Source organism: Choloepus didactylus, chromosome 10, assembly GCF_015220235.1.
Source record: "Choloepus didactylus isolate mChoDid1 chromosome 10, mChoDid1.pri, whole genome shotgun sequence".
In the NCBI taxonomy this organism is placed as follows: domain Eukaryota; kingdom Metazoa; phylum Chordata; class Mammalia; order Pilosa; family Megalonychidae; genus Choloepus; species Choloepus didactylus.
In genome coordinates this window covers 61589438-61612074 of record NC_051316.1, presented here as the reverse complement: position 1 = coordinate 61612074, position 22637 = coordinate 61589438, and the positions used below count along the sequence as shown (strand labels likewise).

The window sequence follows — 22637 nt, the reverse complement described above, 5'->3', positions numbered from 1 at the left end:
TTGATTTATTTTTTTTTAAATAAGAAATATATTTTGTTTCTTTAAATCTTTACCTAATAATAGAGTGACCAGCTTTCATCTCTTGTGCTCATGCTGTACTTTCATACTCTGCTATCAGGGCCAAATTCTAATCCTATATTATCTGCAAATTAAAAAAAAAAAAACAACAGAAAAACTAGAGCTCTCTTTATAGTTAAATATTCTATGTCTTGACATTGTGGTTTTGTTTTAGATTGTTTTACAGAATTAAAGAGGACATTTAAAACCTAAAAGTTCCCTTTATGAGGGTTAAAAATAATCCCCAGCCTCCATATATATGATTGAATTATTTGGCTTATGATAGGTTTTTTCCCCTCTGCCTACTTATTTCTTCCACCTTATTAAATGGTCATGTTCTTAGCATTTTTTTATCTTTCCTTTTGTAAATCAGGAGTTGACATTTTAAACTGAAAAGCAGAGAGAAACTTGAGATGAGCAGAAATGTTATTGTGTCCATTACTTTTCCTTGTCTTCCCTCTGTAGGAAAAATATTGGAAGAAGAGCAGATTGAAGGGTAATGTGGCAAAAGCTTTAGTTCAGACGTCCTGGGGATAGAGAGTCTTTCCAGAACATTCTCCCACGCAGGGTGGTGTCACCTGATAACCTCTCCCAACACTTCACGCCTGCCAGGAGGATTTTTTATGAAGAGAAATAACACAAACATTTCATTGACGCCAAAATGAATTTTAAATGTCTGCAATTTCCCCTGAAAGATGTAGTCAATAAAAGAAAAAGATAGTGCTGCTTAAAGAAGGAAAATAATTTACTGCACTAAGGAAATTACTTTTTTTTACTTCATGAAAATATTAAATTCTGTCTGTCAGTCTTCATGCCTTTAATATGTATATCAACTGCAACAGGCCTTGCTTAGGTCATATCACAGGCAAATCACAAAACCTATGAGATATACTCTAAAGGCAAATTCCGAAGTCTGGATAAATTCAGCAATAATATAGGTAATTTTGTAGGGAATGCTTTTAAAACACAAGTCTCCATCTTCCTTCCTCTATAAAATGTAGGCAGAAGTAGAGAACACTGCTGTGTTTAATTTCTCCACAAATGGCTGATTTCATTTTTTCCCTTACATTCTATTGATCTGAAGCAATCTTGATATCTATTGAAAGTGTGAAAAGTTTCCTTACTAGGAAATAACATAAAAGAATAATGAGTCTTACCAATAAATTAGCAGAGAAGTGTTTAATTTGTGTTATGGAACAGTTAGACTATTTTAAAAAACAAAAACATAATTAGCTTTTAAATGTAGATGAAAAACCTTTTATGGTTTTAATTTTGAAGCACGTTTACTGATATGCAGGGAGCATATAATAATATACAAAGTAGATGAAATTTATGTGCATCTGCCTGTGATAATGAAGATGTTCAGCAAAAATAAAGGGAATTTGAGGTCATAAAACAAACTAGTTCCCTGTGTGGTTCGTGGACAGATTTAGACTCAGATATGGAACCCGGTAGAGACAATCCTTTAGTTTTAGAAGATGTTATTATTAATTACTAGATCTGGCAGGATCTAGCGTCACATAAACAGTTATTTAAGTCAGTAAGTACTTTGTTCTTAATGTTAAGTTGTTTTAAATACAGTTCTTTTGCGCTCAGGCCTTTTATGTTTCCTTTTAGAAAACCCCTTTGCCTTCCTTGCTGCACAACCTTTACCCTAAGTACACCTTCAGCAGCACTAACCCATTTGCTGATTCTCTACGGTTCATCGCTGACAAGGTTGGATAATGCCCTTTGTCTTGCGATTGCCTCTTCTGACATTTTGTTCTTTGTTACTGCTGTGTGGTTGTTCCAGTTCTTTGTTTTACTAAATTTGGACAGGAAAAAAGCAAAAAATAAAAACTCTGTGTGTTTGGCGTGGGCATGCAGATTCTTTCTTAAGCAAATTGTCTGGCCAGAGCATGTTTCTTTTATAGCTGGAAGTAGTTGGCCCTTCTGAAGAGTAGGGGATAATCTTGAGTCCAGTGCCTTCCCTGTATTACAATATGATTTAAACTTCCTGATGTTTACATTTGTTTGTTGCCAAATATATGATCTTGCACACATAATTTCTTTAAAACTTTGTATTGGTTTAAATCGTTCTCAGATTTCTGCAAGGTAGTCCTATAAGCGCTTCTAAATAATTGCATACATGCAGGGTCTGTTGAATATTCATAAAGTGTGTCCACATAAATGCCAGAACCAAGAAACATATAATTTTTAACAATTTGCAAATCTATAGTTGAATATTCTCATATTCTAATAAAAGTATAAAACAAAATTGTGAAGAGGTTTCACAGGAACTTACATACCATAATTTGATCTTGAAAGGGAAGAATACTGTCAACAATTTCTCTCATTTTATGAATATTCATGTAATTGTGAAATGAATAACCAAAGATGCTGTGTCTGAAGGAATATGTTTTCGGTTACTGTAGGAATTACAGAACTCAAATAGAGTTATCCTCCGTTGTTCCCCAACTAACCCTTTTGCTCCTGCACCATTTAAGGTTTGTCTCAGCGTTGAGTTTCTGTGAATAAGTGGGTGTGTTGCAGTGTTCTGTGTGTGTGCCTTGTGCTCAATGTCTACAGTCATGGCATGGAGTGATTTCAAAGCACACTTTTCATTTTTGCCTAATGAAGCCTAAACAATCTTTGTTAAAGACTTATATTTTCATTAATACATTTTAAAAAGAGTCAGCAACAAGTCAATCACATGATCTCAGTGAGAACAAGAGTGTCAGAAGTAGTAAAATAGAACACCTACTCTCCCCTTTTATAGCTACAGAGTTGTATAAGTTTTAGGACTTAGTTACATTGGTTTAGCTTTAGTTTACTCCTATACCACGTGAAACCATTGTGCCCATATGTCAGCTAGAAAACCTCTAACTTATATGTTCCCTTCCTCCCCCATCTTAGTATGATAAATGAACCTTGATTCGATCAAATTAGGTTTTTGATTATTTGTTCATTTTTACTTGTACTTTGTTAATTTGACAGATTTCTGGTATAGCATTTGGGATAATAACAAGAGTTTCATTTGCATTAATGACTTTTGTCTGGTTGGCCAATGGTGAGTAAACCAAACATTTTAATACAGCAGATTCTGTAACCTGGAAATCTATTTCCATGAGTCTTTGTCAACCAGCCCTCTTGTATGTTGCCAGAAAAATAGTAATGGATGTTTGTTAAATGATTTTAGGTAACTAAGAATACTCAAGTGCCTCTGAATCATCAAAGATAGATGACACACAATGCCAAGTAGTTTTAGTTTTAGGTATAGTTTGTTGTATTTTGATTCTTGGCACCAATTAATAATTCCTAAGTATTTTACGAGTGCCTCTCACTTCATATGGTTTGATCACAATCTTTTCCCAGAAATACACTTAAAAAACAAGGTATATCAGAAGGATTTTTGTGCAGGAAAAAACTCAGTTAGAAGGATAGGCATCAGGGACACCTTCACTGCAGGGTTGGAACTTTGGCTTGGAGTCCTTTACCCTTGCATTAGGTACTCTCTTACTATGGAAACTGGAAGAGGCAACTGGGTGTAATGGAAAGGGCATTAGACTAAGAATTTAAGCAAAAAGAAGTTTGTGATTTTGAAGTAAATCTTTCACTTCTTGTCGCCTCAGTGACTTAAAGGCCTTTCAAACTCTAATATTCTGTTTGATAATCTGTAATAGAAGAACATAATGATACAAGTCCTTTTATTGAAAGAAGACCTATACCCTTAAGTGATAGCAAGCATGCTATGCTTTGGATTTGTATGAAGTATTTTCTTGTATTTTTCACATTTACCGTTGTGTGAACTAACTTGGCAAGGGAACGATGGTATTGTCCATTAAAATCATGCACCTCAGATCTAAGTCCCCTTCCTATCTGCCAAAAAACTGGCTCCCCTGATAGATGAACCTGCATGTGTAATGCTCATTTACATGGATTTGTGGAGTCATTTGGAGAGAGGATTCAGGTAGTGATAAAGAATTCTTTAGATACAATCTCACTAATAAGCTTTGAAGGGTAACTTCTTTGTTAATTTATATTTTTAGTTTCTTGGAAGACCTTCTAGAACCCTCAAATCTTGCCCAGACCCCTTCACATTTTTGAGGACTTTTGAATGAGGATTTTTTTTATTCTCAAAAAAAAAGGGATGCTTGTGCAATTTTCTATCTTAAGCCATTTAAGCATTCACATTGAATAATTCATGGGCTTAAAAGAGTAAATGACACTTTATTGAATTGTGCTCTGGACACACTATTTTGTTAAGTATATTTAAACCTCACCTGAATCCTGTCTGACATTACATACATTTGTGAGCTTTCCATTATTTGCTTATGTGTTAGAAATTTTAAAACAAGTTTTTGTTTTTGTTTTTGGGATTTTACTTTTTTCTTCCTTCTCTTAAGATTGTCTTCCTTAGACTGCTCATACTTGCTGCATTCATGTTCCCACAGGTATCCAGTCAGTCAGAGTCAGAGCCAGAAAAGGTTCCATTGTGCAACGTCCCTCAGCCCCCTCCTTCAACATTTGCAGAAATGGGCAGTGATCTTGCACAGTCATCAGCAAGCAGAATCTCAGAAGATGTGGACAAAGAGGATGAGTTTGGTTACAGCTGGAGTAAGTTGTCTTTTTGCAATGCGTGTAGTGACAAAAGGTACTGAAATAACTCTGGGTTTCGCAAAGTTTATACCCAGGAGGAATAAGTTATTTCAGCTTTACTTATACATACTGCAATTCTGTGGGGAAAAAAAAATACTATTTGTTTTGCTTGAATACAGCATGCATTCCTGAGGCATGAAATCATGTTCTTTCTTTTCTTTAAAAAATTTGCATTCCTGTTAAAACCAATTTTGCCATTTGTTTGAGAATTAGAGAGGGCATGGCACTAAGAAGTAAGTAACATCAGTCAACATGTGGTCTTGGACAAGCCATAGACCCTCTTGTCAGCCTCATATTGCTCATTGTAAAATCTCATTGTTTTTAATATGACTCTTGAACTTCTAGAATTTTCAGTACTAAGATGGTAACATAGTATAATTTTTGAGATCACAACTTTGGGCATTTGGCAAGTTGTTTGCCCCCCACTAAAATTTATCCTCATCATTATCCCTCCTTTTAGAATGCTGTTCTTTTCTCAGGTTGCTGACATTAAATTAGATGATGTGTGAGGTGTGCTAAGCACAATGCCTAGTGCTGCACAGAAGCATTCCAAGGCAGCTGTTATTCTGATCATTTTTTAAGGAAATAAGTCATTTCACAGGGAAATATTAAAAATTTAGCCAAAAGTTATAAATGTGTCATTGTTTTTAAAAAGCTTCATTTAAAAAAATCTAATTATTTCCTTTAAGAAGGCCATGTGTATGATTTTAGGAAGTACACAGTGTATAAGTTGTGCTGTTAGATTCTAGAAGGAGTGCGGAGATGGCAGTTTCTGAAATTGATGCTTTTAAGAATCAATATAGATTGCATGACGTTAACCATGTAGTGACATTTTGTGAGAGATAATTCATAAAGTTTGCAGTGTTCTTAGTTCATTATGAATGAAATTATAGTGTATTGCTAATCTGGTCATGATGACAAAAATATGCTGTGAGGAAAACATGGGTGGGAATATTTCAGTTGTCTACTGCCATGTAACAGACCACCCCAAAGCTTCATGGTTTATGACAACAATTTATTAATCTATCAGGACTCTTTTGTGGACTGGGCTCATTGGCTGGACGTACAAGATGATACACTTACATGGCTGGCAGCTAGTGCTGGCTGTGGTCTAGTTACTCATCTGGGGATGTGGACTAAATGTGGTGGCCTCTCCAAGTAGTTTGGGCTTCTCACAGCTGAGTATTGAGGAGGAGTGATCAAAAAACAAGCATTCTGATAGGCAGGAAGAAAAACTGCCAGGCCAGTTAAGAGCTACACCTAAAACTAACATAAGATTACTATCACCTTAGTCTATTGGTCAAAGCAGTCAAAGTGCCCAGTCAGTGTAAAGCAGGTGGAGAATGAACTCCACATCTTAAACATGTGGGACGGGAGAATATGAATAATCTCATCTAATTAGGACATGTTTCCCAAAGCTAGGATAGGTACATTGATTTCCTGACATTACAATCCTGTGCATTAAAAAAATAAAAATTCCCTTTATTCTGGATATATGTACCAAACATCTGTCCAATGTTATGTGACTTTAAGTGTATAGTTTCTTCTGGGAAAAAAACTTCCATTGACCAGCAAACACAAATATTCTGGATGACAATTCTGTCACCCTCTGCAAATGATGTTACTTTCTAGCTTAATCACAGCACTCCAAGGGAAACTAATTAATCAGACACTGTACTCTCTGCACACTGGATGCAAACTAATTCCTCAAAGTTTGTTACTCTTCATGCCCAGGGGATCAGCCTCTTTGGCCTTTCTTAAACTGCCTCTCTTACAAATAATGCACTTTTGAAATAAAACTGAATAGTTTTCTGTAGTAAGGCATTTGGCTGTCAATTAACTCTTGATACCTGTTTTTGTTTTTGGTGGCTTTTTTTTTTTTTTTTTTTTTTGGTATGTGTCTGTGTTGTCTTTATCGTTGTTAATGTGTAGAAAATATCAGAGAGCGTTATGGAACCCTAACAGGCGAGCTCCATATGATTGAATTGGAGAAAGGTCGTAGTGGCTTGGGTCTAAGTCTTGCTGGTAACAAAGACCGATCCAGGATGAGTGTCTTTATAGTGGGGATTGATCCAAATGGTGCAGCTGGGAAAGACGGTAGATTACAGATTGCAGATGAGCTTCTAGAGGTAAGTTCTTATGGAAAACTCTGATTTACTCTTGCTGAACCTGAGGAAGTAATGGTGTATTGGAATCATCAGTTTACAGAAAACTCACCTGGGTCTCACATTGTGACTAAGGAAAACTATAGCGTGCCTAATCAAATAAATAAGTGGAGCAAATTTGGCTCTAAACCAATGCTCTACTCAGTAGAGTGTGTATTCCCATTAACTCCCATTTAAAGGTCATGACTGTGTAGCACCAGAAATAATTTGTGCCCAAGACAGTAATAGAGATCATGTGCAAAAACATTTTTGTTGTGCTGCATTTTTATTAGGAGCTCTTATGAAGTCAAATGACCAATCATGCCCCAGAAATGAGACTGACCCTCTGGACACTGTTGAAGTGAATCCCTAAAGGTTTAAGTGATGGGGGTGGGGTGAAGCGGGGTCAAGGTTAAGGCTAAATAACTGAAGCAATAACTCAGCCCGTCAAGCAAGGTACATTTGAGGACTATAACTTTATGGAGTTTAGAATTGTATTTGCATGTTTTATTTGTCCTTGCCTCCTCTAGTCTAGGATCCACATCTAATGTCTTAATACCCTTCCCCACGTCTGGTTTATTTCTCCTTTGGCTGAGGAGGCTCAATCAGCAATTGCTAAATGACTAGAAGACTGAGCTGGCAGTTCCTTCAGGCCCTGTGCTGCTTAAGCACACTCTGCTGCCCAAATCCTGAATCTGCTGGCATTGTTTCTCCCAGTGGCCTACTCCTATTCAATGCAAAATGACTCGCATTTTGAGTTTAACTGAGAAACATGACAGCAAGGGCCTTCCCAGGATGGTCTCTGCAGGCCACAGTGCTTCCCCTGAGCCCTTTGTAGGAAGGGCTTTGTACAAAGCATGGCAGAAGCCCAGTGCCTGCTGGGAAGTTTACTTTCTGTACCCCTGTGATAGGTCCAGGGATGCCTCTTAACCAGCGGTCCGGTTACCAGATTACATGTACATCATTTTAATGCTGGGTTTAAACAAGAGCATCTTTTTATTCATCGTCGAAAGTCAAGTTCGTTTTCTGGGGAAGAATATATATACAATTATTTTAAAGTAAGAAAAAATAGGCTTTTCATAGCTAGATAAGTTGATAAAAATTTATCAAAAATGTAAAAATTGATAAGAAATTAAAATAAGAAATTAAAATCTCTGGCTCATTTAATAATATTTGTTTCACACAGATCAATGGTCAAATTTTATATGGAAGAAGTCACCAGAATGCCTCATCAATCATTAAATGTGCCCCTTCCAAAGTAAAAATAATTTTTATCAGGTGAGCATTTCCTTTTGCTGGTTTACCAGATACTTATTGTTAGCATTTCAAATCTTGAGTTCTTTTGAATGAAAATAAAACATACGTAAATATGTGACTGTTGTAGTTTCAGGTCTTTGGAGTTAGGGAATTTTTTTTAATAATCCTTCTACCTCTTCAAGATAGAGAATGAAAATGATGTGAATTATTATGATGTGCTGATCCTTTTTTTTTTACTTTAGAAATAAAGATGCAGTGACTCAGATGGCCGTATGTCCTGGAAATACAGTAGAACCTTTGCCTTCCACCTCAGAGAATCTGCAAAAGAAGGAGGTATATATAAATATTTATATATAGCTTGTATTTATTTCTCTGGGAAAATGTGATTGATGTAATACTTACTAATTCAAAACAATAACAGAGCTCTTACAGGGATATCAAAGATGAATAAGTTGTAGCCGCAGCCCTCAAGTAGTTTATAGCTTAGTACAAGACGACATTCATGTGCACAAGCACACCGCTGAAATGAAGTCTACCAGCAGACATCTGTTTAGAAAATAGTGAATGTAGAAAAAGAGTTGTCAGTTCTGCCCCTGGAGAGAGAATGGGAATAGTATTACCTGAGGAGGTAACAGATGATCCGTGTGTTGGTAGGAGAGGATTTGGTGAGAGAAAACATTACAGACAGAGCATATGGGGTAAGAAAGGGCATGGAATTTCTGGCAAATGCAAGAGATTGAAAATTGCATTGTATTGCTGAACAGTGGAGGCGGGGGGATGAGGCAGGAATGGGGAACAGGTGGAAAAGTGTGGCTGAAAAAAGATGAAGTCAGATCATGGTAAACTTTTGTTTTTCAATTCAATTTTATTGAGATATATTCACATACCCTACAGTCATCCACAGCGTATAATCAGCTGTTCACAGTACTATAATATAGTTGTGCATTCAACACCAGAATCAATTTTTGAACATTTTAATTACTTCAAAAATAAAAATAAGAATAAAAATACAAGTAAAGAACACCCAAAACATTCCATATCTCCCAACCCCCATTATTCATTTAATTTTTGTTCCCATTTTTCTACTCATCTGTCCATACACTGGATAGAGGGAGAGTGAGCCACAAGGTTTTCACAATCACACAGTCACATCATGTAAGCTACATAGTTGTACAATCATCTTTGAGAGTCAAGGCTACTGTGTTGATGTTCAACAGTTTCAGGTATTTCCTTCTAGCTTTTCCAATACACTAAAAACTAAAAAGGGATCTCTTTTTAATATGTAATAAATACCCTACAGAATGACCTCTCGACTCCATTTGAAATCTCTCAGCCACTGAAACTTTATTTTGTTTCATTTCTCCTCCCCTTTTTGGTCAAGAAGACTTTCTCAATCTGACAATTCTGGGTCCAGGAACATCCCCAGGAGTCATGTCCCATGTTGCCAGAGAGATTTTCACCCTTGGGAGTTGTATCACACATGAGGGGAGGGCAGTGAGTTTACCTGCCAAGTGGGCTTAGAGAGAGAGAGGCCACATCTGAGCAACAAAAGAGGTTTCCTGGGGGTGACTCTTGGGCACAATTATAAGTAGGCTCAGCCTCTCCTTTGCAGTAACAAGCTTCCTAAGGACAAGCCCCCAAATCAAGGGCTCGGCCTCCTAAATTGGTAGTCCTCAGTGCTTGTGAGAATATCAGTAATTCCCCAGGTGGGGAAGTTGAATATTTCTCCATTTTTCCCCAGTCCCTCAGGGGAGCTTTGCAAATACATTTTTATTCTCTGCCCAAACTACTTTGAGATGAATCAGAGTTTCACACTATCTTGTACAAACCAACCAGATCTCACTCCCTATTCAAAGTTCCTTATAATTATGGTGTTTAAATAAACTGACAGTACACATTAAATTATTTTGTGTGCTACAGAAAATATAGATTTTGCATGGTAAATTGTTTATGACAGACTTTGTCTTTGAGGGAGTAGGCAACTTGAAGAATGAGAATTTTATTTTTACAAAACCTCTCTAGCAGTGATGTAGGGAAAATTCAGATGTTACAGGGAAGAAAAATTAAGTTAGAGGATGTGGAAAATTACCAGAGTAATTCAGGAGAAAGATAACGAGAGACTGAACTGAGGCTAGGAAAGAGATGAGTTACATCAGATGTTAAGGAACCCAAATTAACAGTACTTCATCCCCACCACTAAATGTACACATGGAGGAAAAATAAGTAGTTGAGAATTCATTTATACAACAAATATTTTTTTATCTACCTTGTGCCAGGCACTGTTCTTGGGGCTGGGGATATGCTGGTTAGTAAGGCAAACAGGCTGTTGGTTGTTATCCTTGGAGATGTCTGACTTGGTGACTGGATGGATGACCGACTTTCACCAAAATAGGAAACATAGAAAAAAGGAGATTATTTGCAGATAATGCATTCTAAATTGAGACAGCTTAAGAATGAAGTGCCTATTGGAAAGCCTGGTAGAGGTGTACATTGAGACGTTTGGTCTAGAGTTTAGAGGTAGATTCAGTTAGCATGTGCTGAGTCACTTGCCTGTGGAGAGCATTCAGAAGGAAGAAGAGGGCCAAAGTCAGAATCAGAAAAAATCAACAATAAGAGGGAAGGCAAGAGAGAATGCTCAGAAAGGATGAAGAAGAACCAGGAGGGCATGTTGCATAGCAACTGAAGAGAGCATGTTTCAAGAAGGAAGGATTCCACAGCCGTAAGTATAGCCAAGAGTTCAGTAAGAAGATGACTAGAGAGTCTACTGGATTTGGCAGTGAGGAGATCATTCATGATTTTTGAAATGTGCAGTTTGAGTATACAATGAATAAGAGATTAGGAGAGAGGGCAGTGACTAGAAGGTGACAAAGAGTTGAGGGTTTTTTGATGGTAGTTTTGTTTTTGATTTGGAAAAGCTTTGAATATGTGTCTAGGATAAATAGTAGAGAGTCAGATGTTTCAAACTAGAGGAACCATTGGTCGTTATCCTTGGAGGGAAGTTGTGTGAACAGGAACACTCTTCTCTAAATGGATATATAAACATTGGGCTTACCTATTATATAATATAGATTTTTGAATTATTGTCTCATTCCAACTGCTCATATTGTTGAATTGAGTCAGGTGGTTATTCAAAATATCTATGTTAAAAAAAGGAAATTTTGTTTTTGTATTAATTGTACTTAATAGATCCTTTAAGAAAATGGAGTATTTTAATAATTTCAGGTAAAACTTTTAATAGTTCCTAAATTCACTTGATGACTAAAACTGAAGAATAATGAATGGTGCTTTTGCTGGCACTTTCTTTTTCAATGAGTTTCACTGTTTCATAGCTGGGCTACTAATTAGATGTCATTATAGCTTAAATCAAGGCAGTCTTAGAGCTACTGAGGGTCTCTGTGCTCTAAAATAATTGTTGTCTAATCACGTCGTCAGTATTTTGAGAACGTAATATTCATGAATGCCAGAGAATGATAAAATAGTAATAATGAATTATAATGTATGAAACAGTGTTAAGTGGCCCTTATATTTAAACAAACAAAAATGCATACACTCATTTCCCTTTTTTACCATTTCTTACCCTCCATCAGGCTGAATCAAGTGTTATTCCTTCTGATGCACCTGTGGACCTTAGTTCATTTAAATATGTGCAACATCTGGAGCTTCCCAAGGTAAATCTGCTTTAAATTGGAATGAAATAATGTGAGTACCTTCACTCTAGTTCACTGGTTCTCAAAATGTGATCTCCACACCAGCAGCAGCATCACCTGGAATCTTGTTAGAAATGCAGACACTTGGGCCTACCCAGCCCCACAGATGGGAAACCTGGGGGTGGGCTGGCCGTCTGTGCTGTAACAGGCCCTCCCTCCTGGTGGTCCCAGTGTACCTGAAGTTTGAGAAACACTGTACTAACTGATACTTTATTAGGGGCCCAGCTTTTCCTGCCTTCACCAAGTGTCTGCTATGGAGGAAATAAAGTGAATATATAAAAATAGAAATGATCACCTTTACCCTCCATAAAACTGAAAACTCGAAGAACTGGATGTTTTCACTGGTAGGTGTCAGTGAGGCATTCACTTTTGAGAAGAGCTGAGCTTTGGGTTTACAAATGACTACTTTAAAGAGGTGGTTTGCTGACCAGAAACCTATAAGTGCTCTTTGGGTGCTATAGGCTTATGCTGAGTAGCTGATGGACAGTGGATGAACAAAGGAATAAGCAGAAAGAACAGTCAATTGCTCAGAGAGGAGAAGAGGAAGGAAAGGTGGGGTTGGAGGGGAGGGATAGGATATTTTCATGAAATACTATAAAGAAAAATCCACCTACCACTCTCAAGCCATGGGCTTCTGAGTCATCCTGTCTAGGCTGAATCCTTGCTCCATCCGGCACATACTCGACACATTGTATGATCTCTGTATACCTCAGTTTCCTGATGTGTAAATGGGAGAAAACAGTGTCTTCATCTTAGGTCACTGTGAAGTTTAATGAGTTGCTTTTTGGGTGGTCAACATGGTGCCTGGTACATGGTCAGGCTCTATAGGTGTTCAGGGAAACAAATACCATGACTATATCAATTTGGTTACTTCTGATCTTGTTGATATATCTGTAATTGATGTCCTTTTTATGGGTCATTAAGCCTTTTGCCCTTTTCATCAAGAAGTCCATACACTTAAGTTCAAGAATCCCTCATTCTGTTGCCTTCTCATGCTTCATTCTATTGCAATATCTTTCCCCTGCTAATTTCAGGGCTTAGTTTTGTTTTTTCCTTTTCCCCTCATACATCCTGAAGTCAGAATCTGTAGTATTGTGCTTAAAGGTGCTATCATTTCCTTATAATTTGTTAATCATGAAACAATTTAATGTATGCTTAATTCGTTAGAATGAATGATGTTTTTCAATCTTAGTTTATGCTTATCTTTAACAGTCCAAGATAAAATAAAATTTTAACACCTATCCTTTCATGGCATTGATTCTAATTTATTCACCTAGGGTGCCGTACATCATGGAATATAATGAGTGCCCAGATAAAGTTTATGGAATGAGTTTATTAAATGGATCAATAAGAGTAGAATACTGTAGTGGTTCAGGGCGTGACTTAAAGCCAGACCACCTGGGTCAGAGTCCTCAATTTGACTGTAACCTTGGACAAGTTTCTTAATCTGTGCATAGTTTCCCTCTACAAAGTGGGCATAATAGTACTTACTTCATGCAATTGTTAAGAGAACCAAATATAAATTGTAAGTTTTAAATATACATATGTATAGAGTCCAGTGCCTGGCACACACATATGAATATTGTCTGTTGTTATTATTGTTGTAATTATTCTTTGGAAAGGATAAGCTGTCAAAGAGATGACTGCTTCTTGTCACTGGTTTTGTCTGATACTTTCTCCTCCTGCGTTAGACGACCTGATTAAAAGATATTATAGGTGTCTACATCATTTCAGCCCGCTACTCAGAACCTTTCAGGGACGTCCATTATTCTGTTACCAGACAGGTAAATTCAAGCTCCTTAGCCCTCCATTCAGCAACAGAGGTGCACGAAATCCTACTCTACTTGTCAGAAGCCCTCCTTAAATCCTGAGTGATCTCAGAAAAGTCACATAATTCCGTTGACCTCACTTTACTCTTCTGTAAATGGGCTGCCTACATTAGAGGGTTATCCTTGGGAATGGGTGTGCTTGTAAGCATGGTTCTAAAAAAAAGGTAAATAAATATTCTGATAATAAATAAGCTGGTCTCTACCCTTAACCTGCATTTATTAAGTGCCTATTATGGGCACATCTCTTCCTGAATTAGTTGCTATAAAAGAATCCAAGAATTTGGGGACCCTCAAATGTATTATCCACAGAACCCTTCCATTTGTATATAGATTTCAAGCAAATCCAACACTTAGGCAGTGGAAATGTATTTCTTGTTGGAAGCCAAAGTGGGGAAGGAGAGTTTCAGGTATCTTTTAAAATCAGCTAGACAGAAAAGGCAGTCAGCCCAAGATTTTAACAGTTTAACATGTGAGCTTTGCACTCATTAACTTTTCTGGGCTATTGGAAGTCACTTAACTGCTCTGAGCCCATTTCCTTGTCGGTAAGATGGGGAAAATAATACCTTATTCTAGGGGTATTATTATAATGATTAAATGAAAGAATTTATATAAAGCACTTTGTACAAGTTATTATAATTATTATTCTCATTAATATTTTTAATCATGAGGTCTGAGTACCCCAGAGCATGTGTCCTTGAATATATCCTTTGAGGAATCCATTCCTGAAAATGATAAATTAATTGACACATCATGCTAAGCCCATTATTGGACAACTCTGGGAACAAAACTCAAGCAGCAAATAAGGGAGAATGAGCCAGCCTTTTAAGATTCATGCGTCATCTAAAGCCCTGTGAAACTTGTACTATCTTGCATTTTTTTAAGTGTGATTAATTATTTGAAAACACAGTTTAAATGGTAAAGTTGAATATGTGCTTTATATCATTTACTTCTCAGCAATCATGTGAGTTTGCTATTATTTTCCCCCACTGCTAACTGTTCCCATAACTCAAAATACTAAAGCTAGAACTTAAATTTGGGGCTTCTGCCTCCAAGTCCTTTTTTCCATTCCTTAATTCCACTTTCAATTGGGGCCAATCTACCTTGTCTAAACCCTTATTTGTTCCTTATAAGAATCCCCTGCTTCAGTCAAACTGATTTGTATCAAGAGCTCATGGAGAATGTTTTGAGTTTTTACCCATTCTCCCCCCGGCCCCCCCACCTTGGAATGTCCTTCTACTTGTTTTTAGCTTGTCCAAATCTTACATAATTTCAAGGCTCAGCTTGAATCTCACCTATTTTGTTTTGTTTTGTCTTTTAATATGCCTTCAATAGTCTGGACTGTGTAATGCTTACTACTGATATCTCCATTTATTTGTCATTTATCTATGTTTGGCCCAACAACATATCTTTTGTGGAAAACTTTTATATGTGTATCATGTTTATACATCTAAATTGCACACACATTGAGAGAAGAAACCCTTGCACTTTCTCCCCCTTGATCCTATTGTGTTTATAGTTTATACTGAGTAAGTATTTGAGAGGGAAGAATGAATGAACACTTAGATGGAGTACGTGCGCTGGGGAGAAGATTTAGAGGGTAATAGAGGCAGGAAGAGAGAATAGTTTTTGCATTGCCTCAAAATGGAAGCTGTTGTAATGGGTTATTTCTGGTTCTTTTCTGACTCCTTAGAAATTCCCTTGACAGATCCATTACCCTTTTTTTTAATCTTTTACATTTTCCTAAAATGGGGAAATGGAAGTATCATCAGAAAGTCTACACATATATAATCTGAATCCTCAGCAACTGATTGAAATGCTAATTCAATTTAACAGAGAGTATGTTCTTGATTAAAGATTTATTTTTAGCATACTATGGCCCAGGAAAGAACCTATACATCAAAGGAGATAACCTTGCACATTTGTCGGATATGTATTTCTTGCCCTTTCAGTTTTGTATTGTGAAAACTTTCGAATGCTACTTAGAGTTTTTTTCTTCTGAATTTTAGGAAATCTTCCAACTTCAAAGTCATTCTCCGGATAATTATAATAGTTTGTTTAGCTTAATCCTAGTTTTAATTCTTGTTTACTCTTCTCTAGCTCTTTAATTATATAAACTTCTCCTCCATAAATATATTCCCTTAATTTGTTTCATATTCCCTATATGGTGGCATTTTAATAACTATCTCAGAACAATATTTCTCACATCTTTTCCTGCTAATGACTGTATACACTTTGGCAGAAGTGAGGTGGAATGTTGAATAGTTAGGTAAGAAATTGTACTCTCACACTCATACTCTATTGTTCTTGACATAGATCAATTATACATGACAGGTATTATCAATTAATTGTGTGTAGATATCTATATACCTATTTACTTCTGTAGTGTTCTAAGTGGAGTTGGTGCATATTATACATGCAGATTTGTAGCCTTTTGTTCCATTTAGGACTCCTGTTGCAAATAACAAAACAAAACAAAAACTCCATCAGGCTTAATCAAAGAAGGAGATTTATGGGCTCAATTAACTGGTCAGTAGTCCTCCTGAGTAGTTGATCCTGTGGCTCAGTCATGCCAAGAGCCAGTTCTTTCCCTGTCTGCATAGTGGCGGCTTCATCTCAAGGTTGATCCCTCATAAATTTAGAATGGCTGCCAACTGTAACTCAGCCTCATACTACTTCCTGGGGGTAGAGGGAGAGAGTGGCTATCCCAGCATTCTAAGCAAGAGTCCTGAGATTTATCCTAATTGAACCAGTTTAGATCATATGCCTCCTCCTGAGCGAGGAACCTATGGTAAGGGGAACAGAATTGTAGAATTGACTTAAGTCATTCTAACCCCATCTTTGTAGCTAGTTATCTATTGCTGCATAACAAATTACCCCAAAATGTAGAAACTTAAAACATAGTTTTTGTTGGTCAGGAAGTTGGGAACAGCTTATCTGGGTGGTTCTGGTTTGGAGTCTCTCAGGCAGTTGCTGACAAAGTGCTGGCCAGGGCTGCATTCATCTGAAGGCTTGACTGGTGCTGGATGATATGGTTCCAAGATGGTTTACTCATGTGGCTGTTGGAAAGAGGCCTTAGTTCTTTTCTAGGATTGCTTGGCCTGACATAGCAGCTGGTTTCCTCAGAGTGAGTGATTTAAGAGAGAAAGCAAGGAGGAAGCCCTGGTGCCTTTTATGAATTAGTTGTGAAATTACACACCATCTCTTCTGCTTTATGCTATTTGTTACAATCAAGTCACTCAGCCTAGGCTCATTTAGGCTCTGCTTCTTGGAAGAAGTATCAGAGAATTTGTGGACATGTTTTAAAACCAGCACCTGAAACATAGGAGGGTGCTTGTTAGTATGTGTGTTGGAGGCAGAGAAGAAGAGGATTGGGTGTTCAAAGGAAATCTGTGAGTTTTTACAATGGGGTAAGATGGGAATGGGTGCTATGTAAACAACCAACAAATATCCACTGAACCAGTAAATTGCTTTTCTGACTTCAGGTAAGTGAATAGATAATAGTGGAATCAAAATCTCAGAATTGAATAACAGTCATTATAGATATAAGATGTTACTTATTCAAACAAACCTTTATTTCTTTGTGGTAATAGGAGAGACCATTGGTGTGGAAAATCCCAAGTAGGGGATAACTATAAATTATATGTTATTGGCATTAGCATTTTGTCAATTCAGAAGCAAGTTGGCCCCCCTATTGGTTAAACCTGATTGTTTTTACCAGTAGATTTGGGTTTTAGGTTTCATAGTCCTGGGAAGTTTACAGAATTTATCTAAAATGACAGATTTGATTATATTTTTATGAATTGCAAATAGAAGGAATGTAAATGTAATACACTTCTGTACGATGTTTCAAGCTTTCAAAACATTTCTTCCTATACCTGGTCCTCACAGCAGTCTCGTGGTTGGGCAGATATTCCAGATTTTAGATAACAAAATTGAAGTTTGGATATGTTAAGTGCAGTTTCTAAATTTCTACAGCTAGGTGGAATGTAAAGTTGAACCCAGCTCTTCTCACCTTAACAATACCATTTGTCCTGTCCTAAAAACACAGCTGATCATGTGGAAAGAAAGAGTGTTAGAAAGTGATGCACAGTGACAGTCTGAAATCAGGTATTAATAATCCACACCAGAAAAGTTACAACATTGATAACCTTTAAATTGATAGTCAAGCCTAACCTTGATGTCATGGCTATGACCGTCAGTGTCTCAGGTGACAAGCTTGCTCTTGTGTACATTTCAGAGAAACTATGGCATACATTTCATACTGTAACATCCTTTGTTCTTTGTGACTTTTCCATGGGTGGAAACTTTAATGACAAAGATTGCTGGCTCTGGCCAGAATGAAAATGCTCAAAACCCTATTTTAAGTTTATTATATTAAATGCTAAAGAAAGGTAAAAGGCAATATCATCGATTATTTGCTTTTTATAAAAGAAAACTTGGAAAATACAGACAAAGAAGTTTAGCATTCCAGCCATGGCAGGTTTTCAGTACAGGTCTTAAGAGATCACAGTTGATTGTGTTTTCATCCTACACTGAATCAAACCCAAATAGCTAGAGAAATATACTCTGGGTGTTCAGCCCCATGAAGGATAGAGCTTGCCACAGAAACCTGCCTGTCTATCTGTGAAAGGAATAAGAGTGGCAAGATACCAAGAAGTATCTTGGTAATTACTTCTAAATTGCATGCCAGAAAGAGAGAAGGCGGAATATATTGGTTGGTTTTAAATGACTTATTTTGTCAGCCAGTCATACAAGACTAAATGGCAAATATTGTGTGTTGTTGATGAAATCATTGAATGCATCTTTATTATCTGAATGTTTGCTGAAGTAACTAGAGATGTCAGACATAGAAAGAATGAAAAACACTTGAATTTGAGGGAGACGAAATTTTTCCTATTCAAAAAATTTGAAATCTTGCTTACGAAAGGATTTCTCGTAATGGATTTCAGGAAAGTTAATGGTGTAGAAGATGACATTTAGAAGTTATGGCCACGTAACTTTCCATTTGGATAAAATTAATCTTTTCGGGTTTTCTGATTGTTCTTACTTTTACTAGGATCAAGGGGGTCTGGGCATTGCAGTCAGTGAAGAAGACACCCTCAGCGGAGTCATCATAAAGAGCCTAACAGAGCATGGGGTAGCAGCCAAGGTGAGGCTCCACCATTCTCACCACCATTAACTGGTGGAGAAAGGAATTATTTTTGGAAAATCACTTATAATCTTCCATCTTTCCATTTAGGATGGACGACTCAAAGTTGGGGATCAGATCTTGGCTGTAGATGATGAAGTTGTTGTTGGCTATCCTGTAGAAAAGGTACTTTTCCAAAAGAAAGCAAACAGTACTGTGCACCCATCCTTGGGCATGGCTAGGAGTGTTTGTGGTCATTGTAGTGGCGATGGGGAATTAGAGCTATGTAGCTATTATCAGTCAGGTGCCTAAGAAAAAGAGATTATTGGAAATTCTTTAATTTCTAATTTCTTTTTTTCAGTCAAGGTGATATTAAGGATTTTTCTATTGGCTACTAAATATTTGATATTCAGTGGGCATTTTTGATAAATTTCATTTCCATCTTCCCTTTGGAAAACTGAAACTACTTAACAAAGGCTAACTTAGTGTTATGACCTAAGGAATCTTTTTTTTTTAAATGAACATTTGTGCCCATAAATATCCACTATGCATGTTGCTCTGTAAACATATTTTAAGACCTAGCTATTAAATGTGTAACTTTTGTTGGAGTTGAACAGTTCTTTGTACCTAAGTTTTTTCTTCTTCAGGAGTGATAATGATACTTACTAGCCGTTTCACATGAAGCTTTTCATATGTAAGTGTCAGGAAAAGCTTTGGCTCCCCTACAATTGGGTATGCTTTTGTCCCTCATGGTGAGAGAGAATCATAATTGATCATGTTTCCATTTCTTTGTTGGCCAGCAAGAAACTCAAAGCCACTTTAAGATTCAGCTTTAATAATTGTATGTTATACCCTTTAACTCATTTATCTTTGTTTTAACTTCCTGTATGTATTATTTTCCTCATCCTTCTTTTAACATATCTGTTTCCATTTTATTATTGTACATAAACTGTTTCAGATTCTTTGTGGAATCAGGAAGTAGGCAAAATATCCCAGTTTATCTTGTAAGGTTGGAGGGATCCAGGAAAATGGGTGAAACAATTAGAATGGCAAAAAGTGAAATGGAAGACTCTGGTCAGAAGTAGCCTAGAGTAGAAATGAACCATGGCCTTAATCCACATCAGGCAATCAGATAACCTAGAGAGAAGCTAGAACCATTCCTTTCTTAATCCCTCAGAACCTGTTAAGGAAATAATTTGCCTCTGTCTCTTTTCTGAATCACTGATGGAATTAGATTCCAGCTATGGTAGTGCCTTATTTGTAGGAATCTGCTAACTTGCTTTTGAATATTGTTTCCTCTCCATGCCAATACCTTGCCAGTTCATTAGCCTTTTGAAGACAGCAAAGACAACAGTGAAACTTACCATTCATGCCGAGAGTCCAGATTCCCAAGCTGTTTCCTCAGCGGCTGGAACAGCTAGTGGAGAAACAAAGAACAGCTCCCAGTCTCCGATGCTCCCAGCACCTGGCTCCCCGGAACCAGAGCCTATCCGAAGTAAGGATGGGGGTTTGTGAGTCCCACATGCATGGAACGGTTGAACTCAGCAGAGGGTCCCTGCTTGGGAGCCTGCTGCCTGCCTGTAGCTCACTGCTGAAAGGCTCTAGGCAGGGAGTCTTTGGTGAGGGGATGGTATAAACAGAGGGGCTTCTGAAGAAAGAGAAACGGACGCTGAGGCAGGATCAGCCATGGGAACCCACCCACCCACTCTGAATCTGAGTTGCTTCCTACCTAAAACAAGAGAGTAGTACTCTTTGCTTCCAAAGGATCTCTTGCTTAGGGATTTAATGATTTCAGGTATCTGGCAAGTGAATTTAAAACAACATGTTTTTCATTCATTCATTTATTCATTCATTTACCTTTATTAGAGAAATTGTAGGTTTACAGAAAAATCAGTTAGAAAATACAGATTTCCCATATACCCCCGTCATACACTCAGTTTTTATTAGTTTGTGTTCATTTACATTCATTTTTTTATATTGGGCAAGTAATTTGACTTCTCTAAGCCCCAAATTTCTAACCTGTAGAATGGTTACAATTATCCCATTTCACAGGCAGGATCAGCAGTACCTGGTACCATAAGACCCTTAAAAATGCTGGTCATTACCACAGCATGCGTATTAGGCTTGAGTGTAACAGTAGATCCTGTCAAAGTAGATGAAATGGATGTATCTGGACCATGGCATATCATTAAAATACCAGTCTAATATATCAAGGCAGATTGGTCCTTTGAATGACGTTTTGAGAAAATTCAAGCTTTGCAGCATCAAAAAGTTTTTTTAAAAATACTCAAACACATTGGCTTTTTCGGCAACTGGGGATCACCTCTCTTTGGGCCTCCAAACTGAAACATTCAGGGTTTTTGTTTTTGTTTTTGTTTCTGTTTGACAAGTTTTTAAGGAAACAGTAGTTTGAAACATCTACAATATAGTTGGACAACAAGTCTTAAAGTAGTACATATCTGATGAATGTAATCTTTTATTTAGGAAGACTTGATAATTCACTTAAGTGTTAAAAGATTATATGGAATTTTTCTCAATTTTCAGTTTTACATTGATCCTTAATTAGCATTGTCTGTAAACATATACTAAATGAAACTGTAGCATAAAATAAAATATCTTGCACCTGTTCTTACCATTTCAGGGGCAGGAAAATAGTCTCCAGTTTCCTAAAAAGAGAGTATTTTGTCTAAAACATAGCTACTAAGTTTCCTACCTTTCCTAAAACATGCTGTTTTGGATGCTGTGTATGCTATTTTGTGTATCATAAAACATATGCTATGTCGTGAAGACTGTCATAAGACAAGGTGTGCAACAGTATTCTCCTTGTTTTATCATAAACTATTCTATTCAATTCTGATCATATATGCAGAAAGATTGAATACAAAATTTGTAAAATGTTAAGGGAAAGCCAAGAAAGGAAACCACAGATGGGTTTCACTTGATGTTTGATAAACTCAGATATTAAATCCAGGTGCATATATGCTCAGAAGTGAGAAGATGAGAATAAATGCTCTAGGATAAAGAAGAATTGAAAAGAAAAGAAAAAAAGAGAAGCCCTGAAAGTGAAAGGCACCATGAGCAAAGTGAATGATGGGGACTGCGTTTTGTTGTTGTCCCTGAACGTAGCTCTAGGTCTCCACCATGCATCTCAGTTCAGAGTTTTGCAGGTCATAATTTCATAGGAAGTATGTTTGGCTCCAGTGAAATGTAGAATTTCAAAACTAGAGGTTCAATTTGACTATCTGTTCTAGCTCCCTTATATATATTTTTAGCAATTTTAGAAATAGAGAAATAATTTTTCAAGTAATTTTGCACCCTAAATTGACAGCCATGACTTAATCATATTTCCTTGACTTTTTAATATAAAATAATTTAAAAATTACAGGTAAATTTGAAGTTTCCTTTGTCCCCAGTCTTGGGTCCATTCCCCTTCTCTACCTCCGAGAGGCAACTAGTATGGTGAATTTGATGTATATCACTTCTGTCAATTTTGATTTGTGTTTCATTTTATTTTTAAACTTATTTGTAGGTACAAGCAGGTCATCAACACCAGCAATCTTTACTTCTGATCCTGCGACTTGCCCCATTATCCCTGGCTGTGAAACAACAATTGAGATTTCCAAAGGGCGAACAGGGCTAGGCTTGAGCATCGTGGGGGGGTCTGACACACTGCTGGTGAGTACACACTAGAGAGGACACAGCCACAGTGCACCCGCAGCAGCCAGTCCTGGGAGACCATTTTCAGAGGGATTTTTATAAGTTTCATTAAATGAAATAGAAAGGCCTAGAAAAACATATTCATCATTTTTTTTTTTTTTTTTTTTTTTTTTTTGCTTTGTGCACGTGTATGGGTTTTTTTGTTTTTTTGTTTTTTGTT

The 22637-nt window shown here is 37.0% G+C and overlaps 1 protein-coding gene across 8 annotated transcripts in view; it reads left to right on the top strand.

Moving 5' to 3' along the window:
• Nucleotides 1–22637, top strand: part of MPDZ (multiple PDZ domain crumbs cell polarity complex component) — a 202607-nt gene that overhangs the window by 162295 nt on the left and 17675 nt on the right. For 6 of the 8 annotated variants that reach the window (XR_005219116.1, XM_037851251.1, XM_037851252.1 and 3 more), the window contains 11 exons: nucleotides 1675–1773; nucleotides 2472–2543; nucleotides 4491–4653; nucleotides 6628–6824; nucleotides 8026–8117; nucleotides 8339–8429; nucleotides 11684–11764; nucleotides 18689–18781; nucleotides 18872–18946; nucleotides 20081–20255; nucleotides 22290–22435. Coding sequence is in view for 7 of the 8 variants with exons in the window: in XM_037851251.1 (XP_037707179.1) it covers nucleotides 1675–1773; nucleotides 2472–2543; nucleotides 4491–4653; nucleotides 6628–6824; nucleotides 8026–8117; nucleotides 8339–8429; nucleotides 11684–11764; nucleotides 18689–18781; nucleotides 18872–18946; nucleotides 20081–20255; nucleotides 22290–22435 (1284 nt within the window). In the remaining variant the exon portion in view is untranslated. The remainder of the gene's footprint in view (nucleotides 1–1674; nucleotides 1774–2471; nucleotides 2544–4490; nucleotides 4654–6627; nucleotides 6825–8025; nucleotides 8118–8338; nucleotides 8430–11683; nucleotides 11765–18688; nucleotides 18782–18871; nucleotides 18947–20080; nucleotides 20256–22289; nucleotides 22436–22637) is intronic. The other 2 variants (XM_037851253.1, XM_037851254.1) reach the window with 1 other exon arrangement.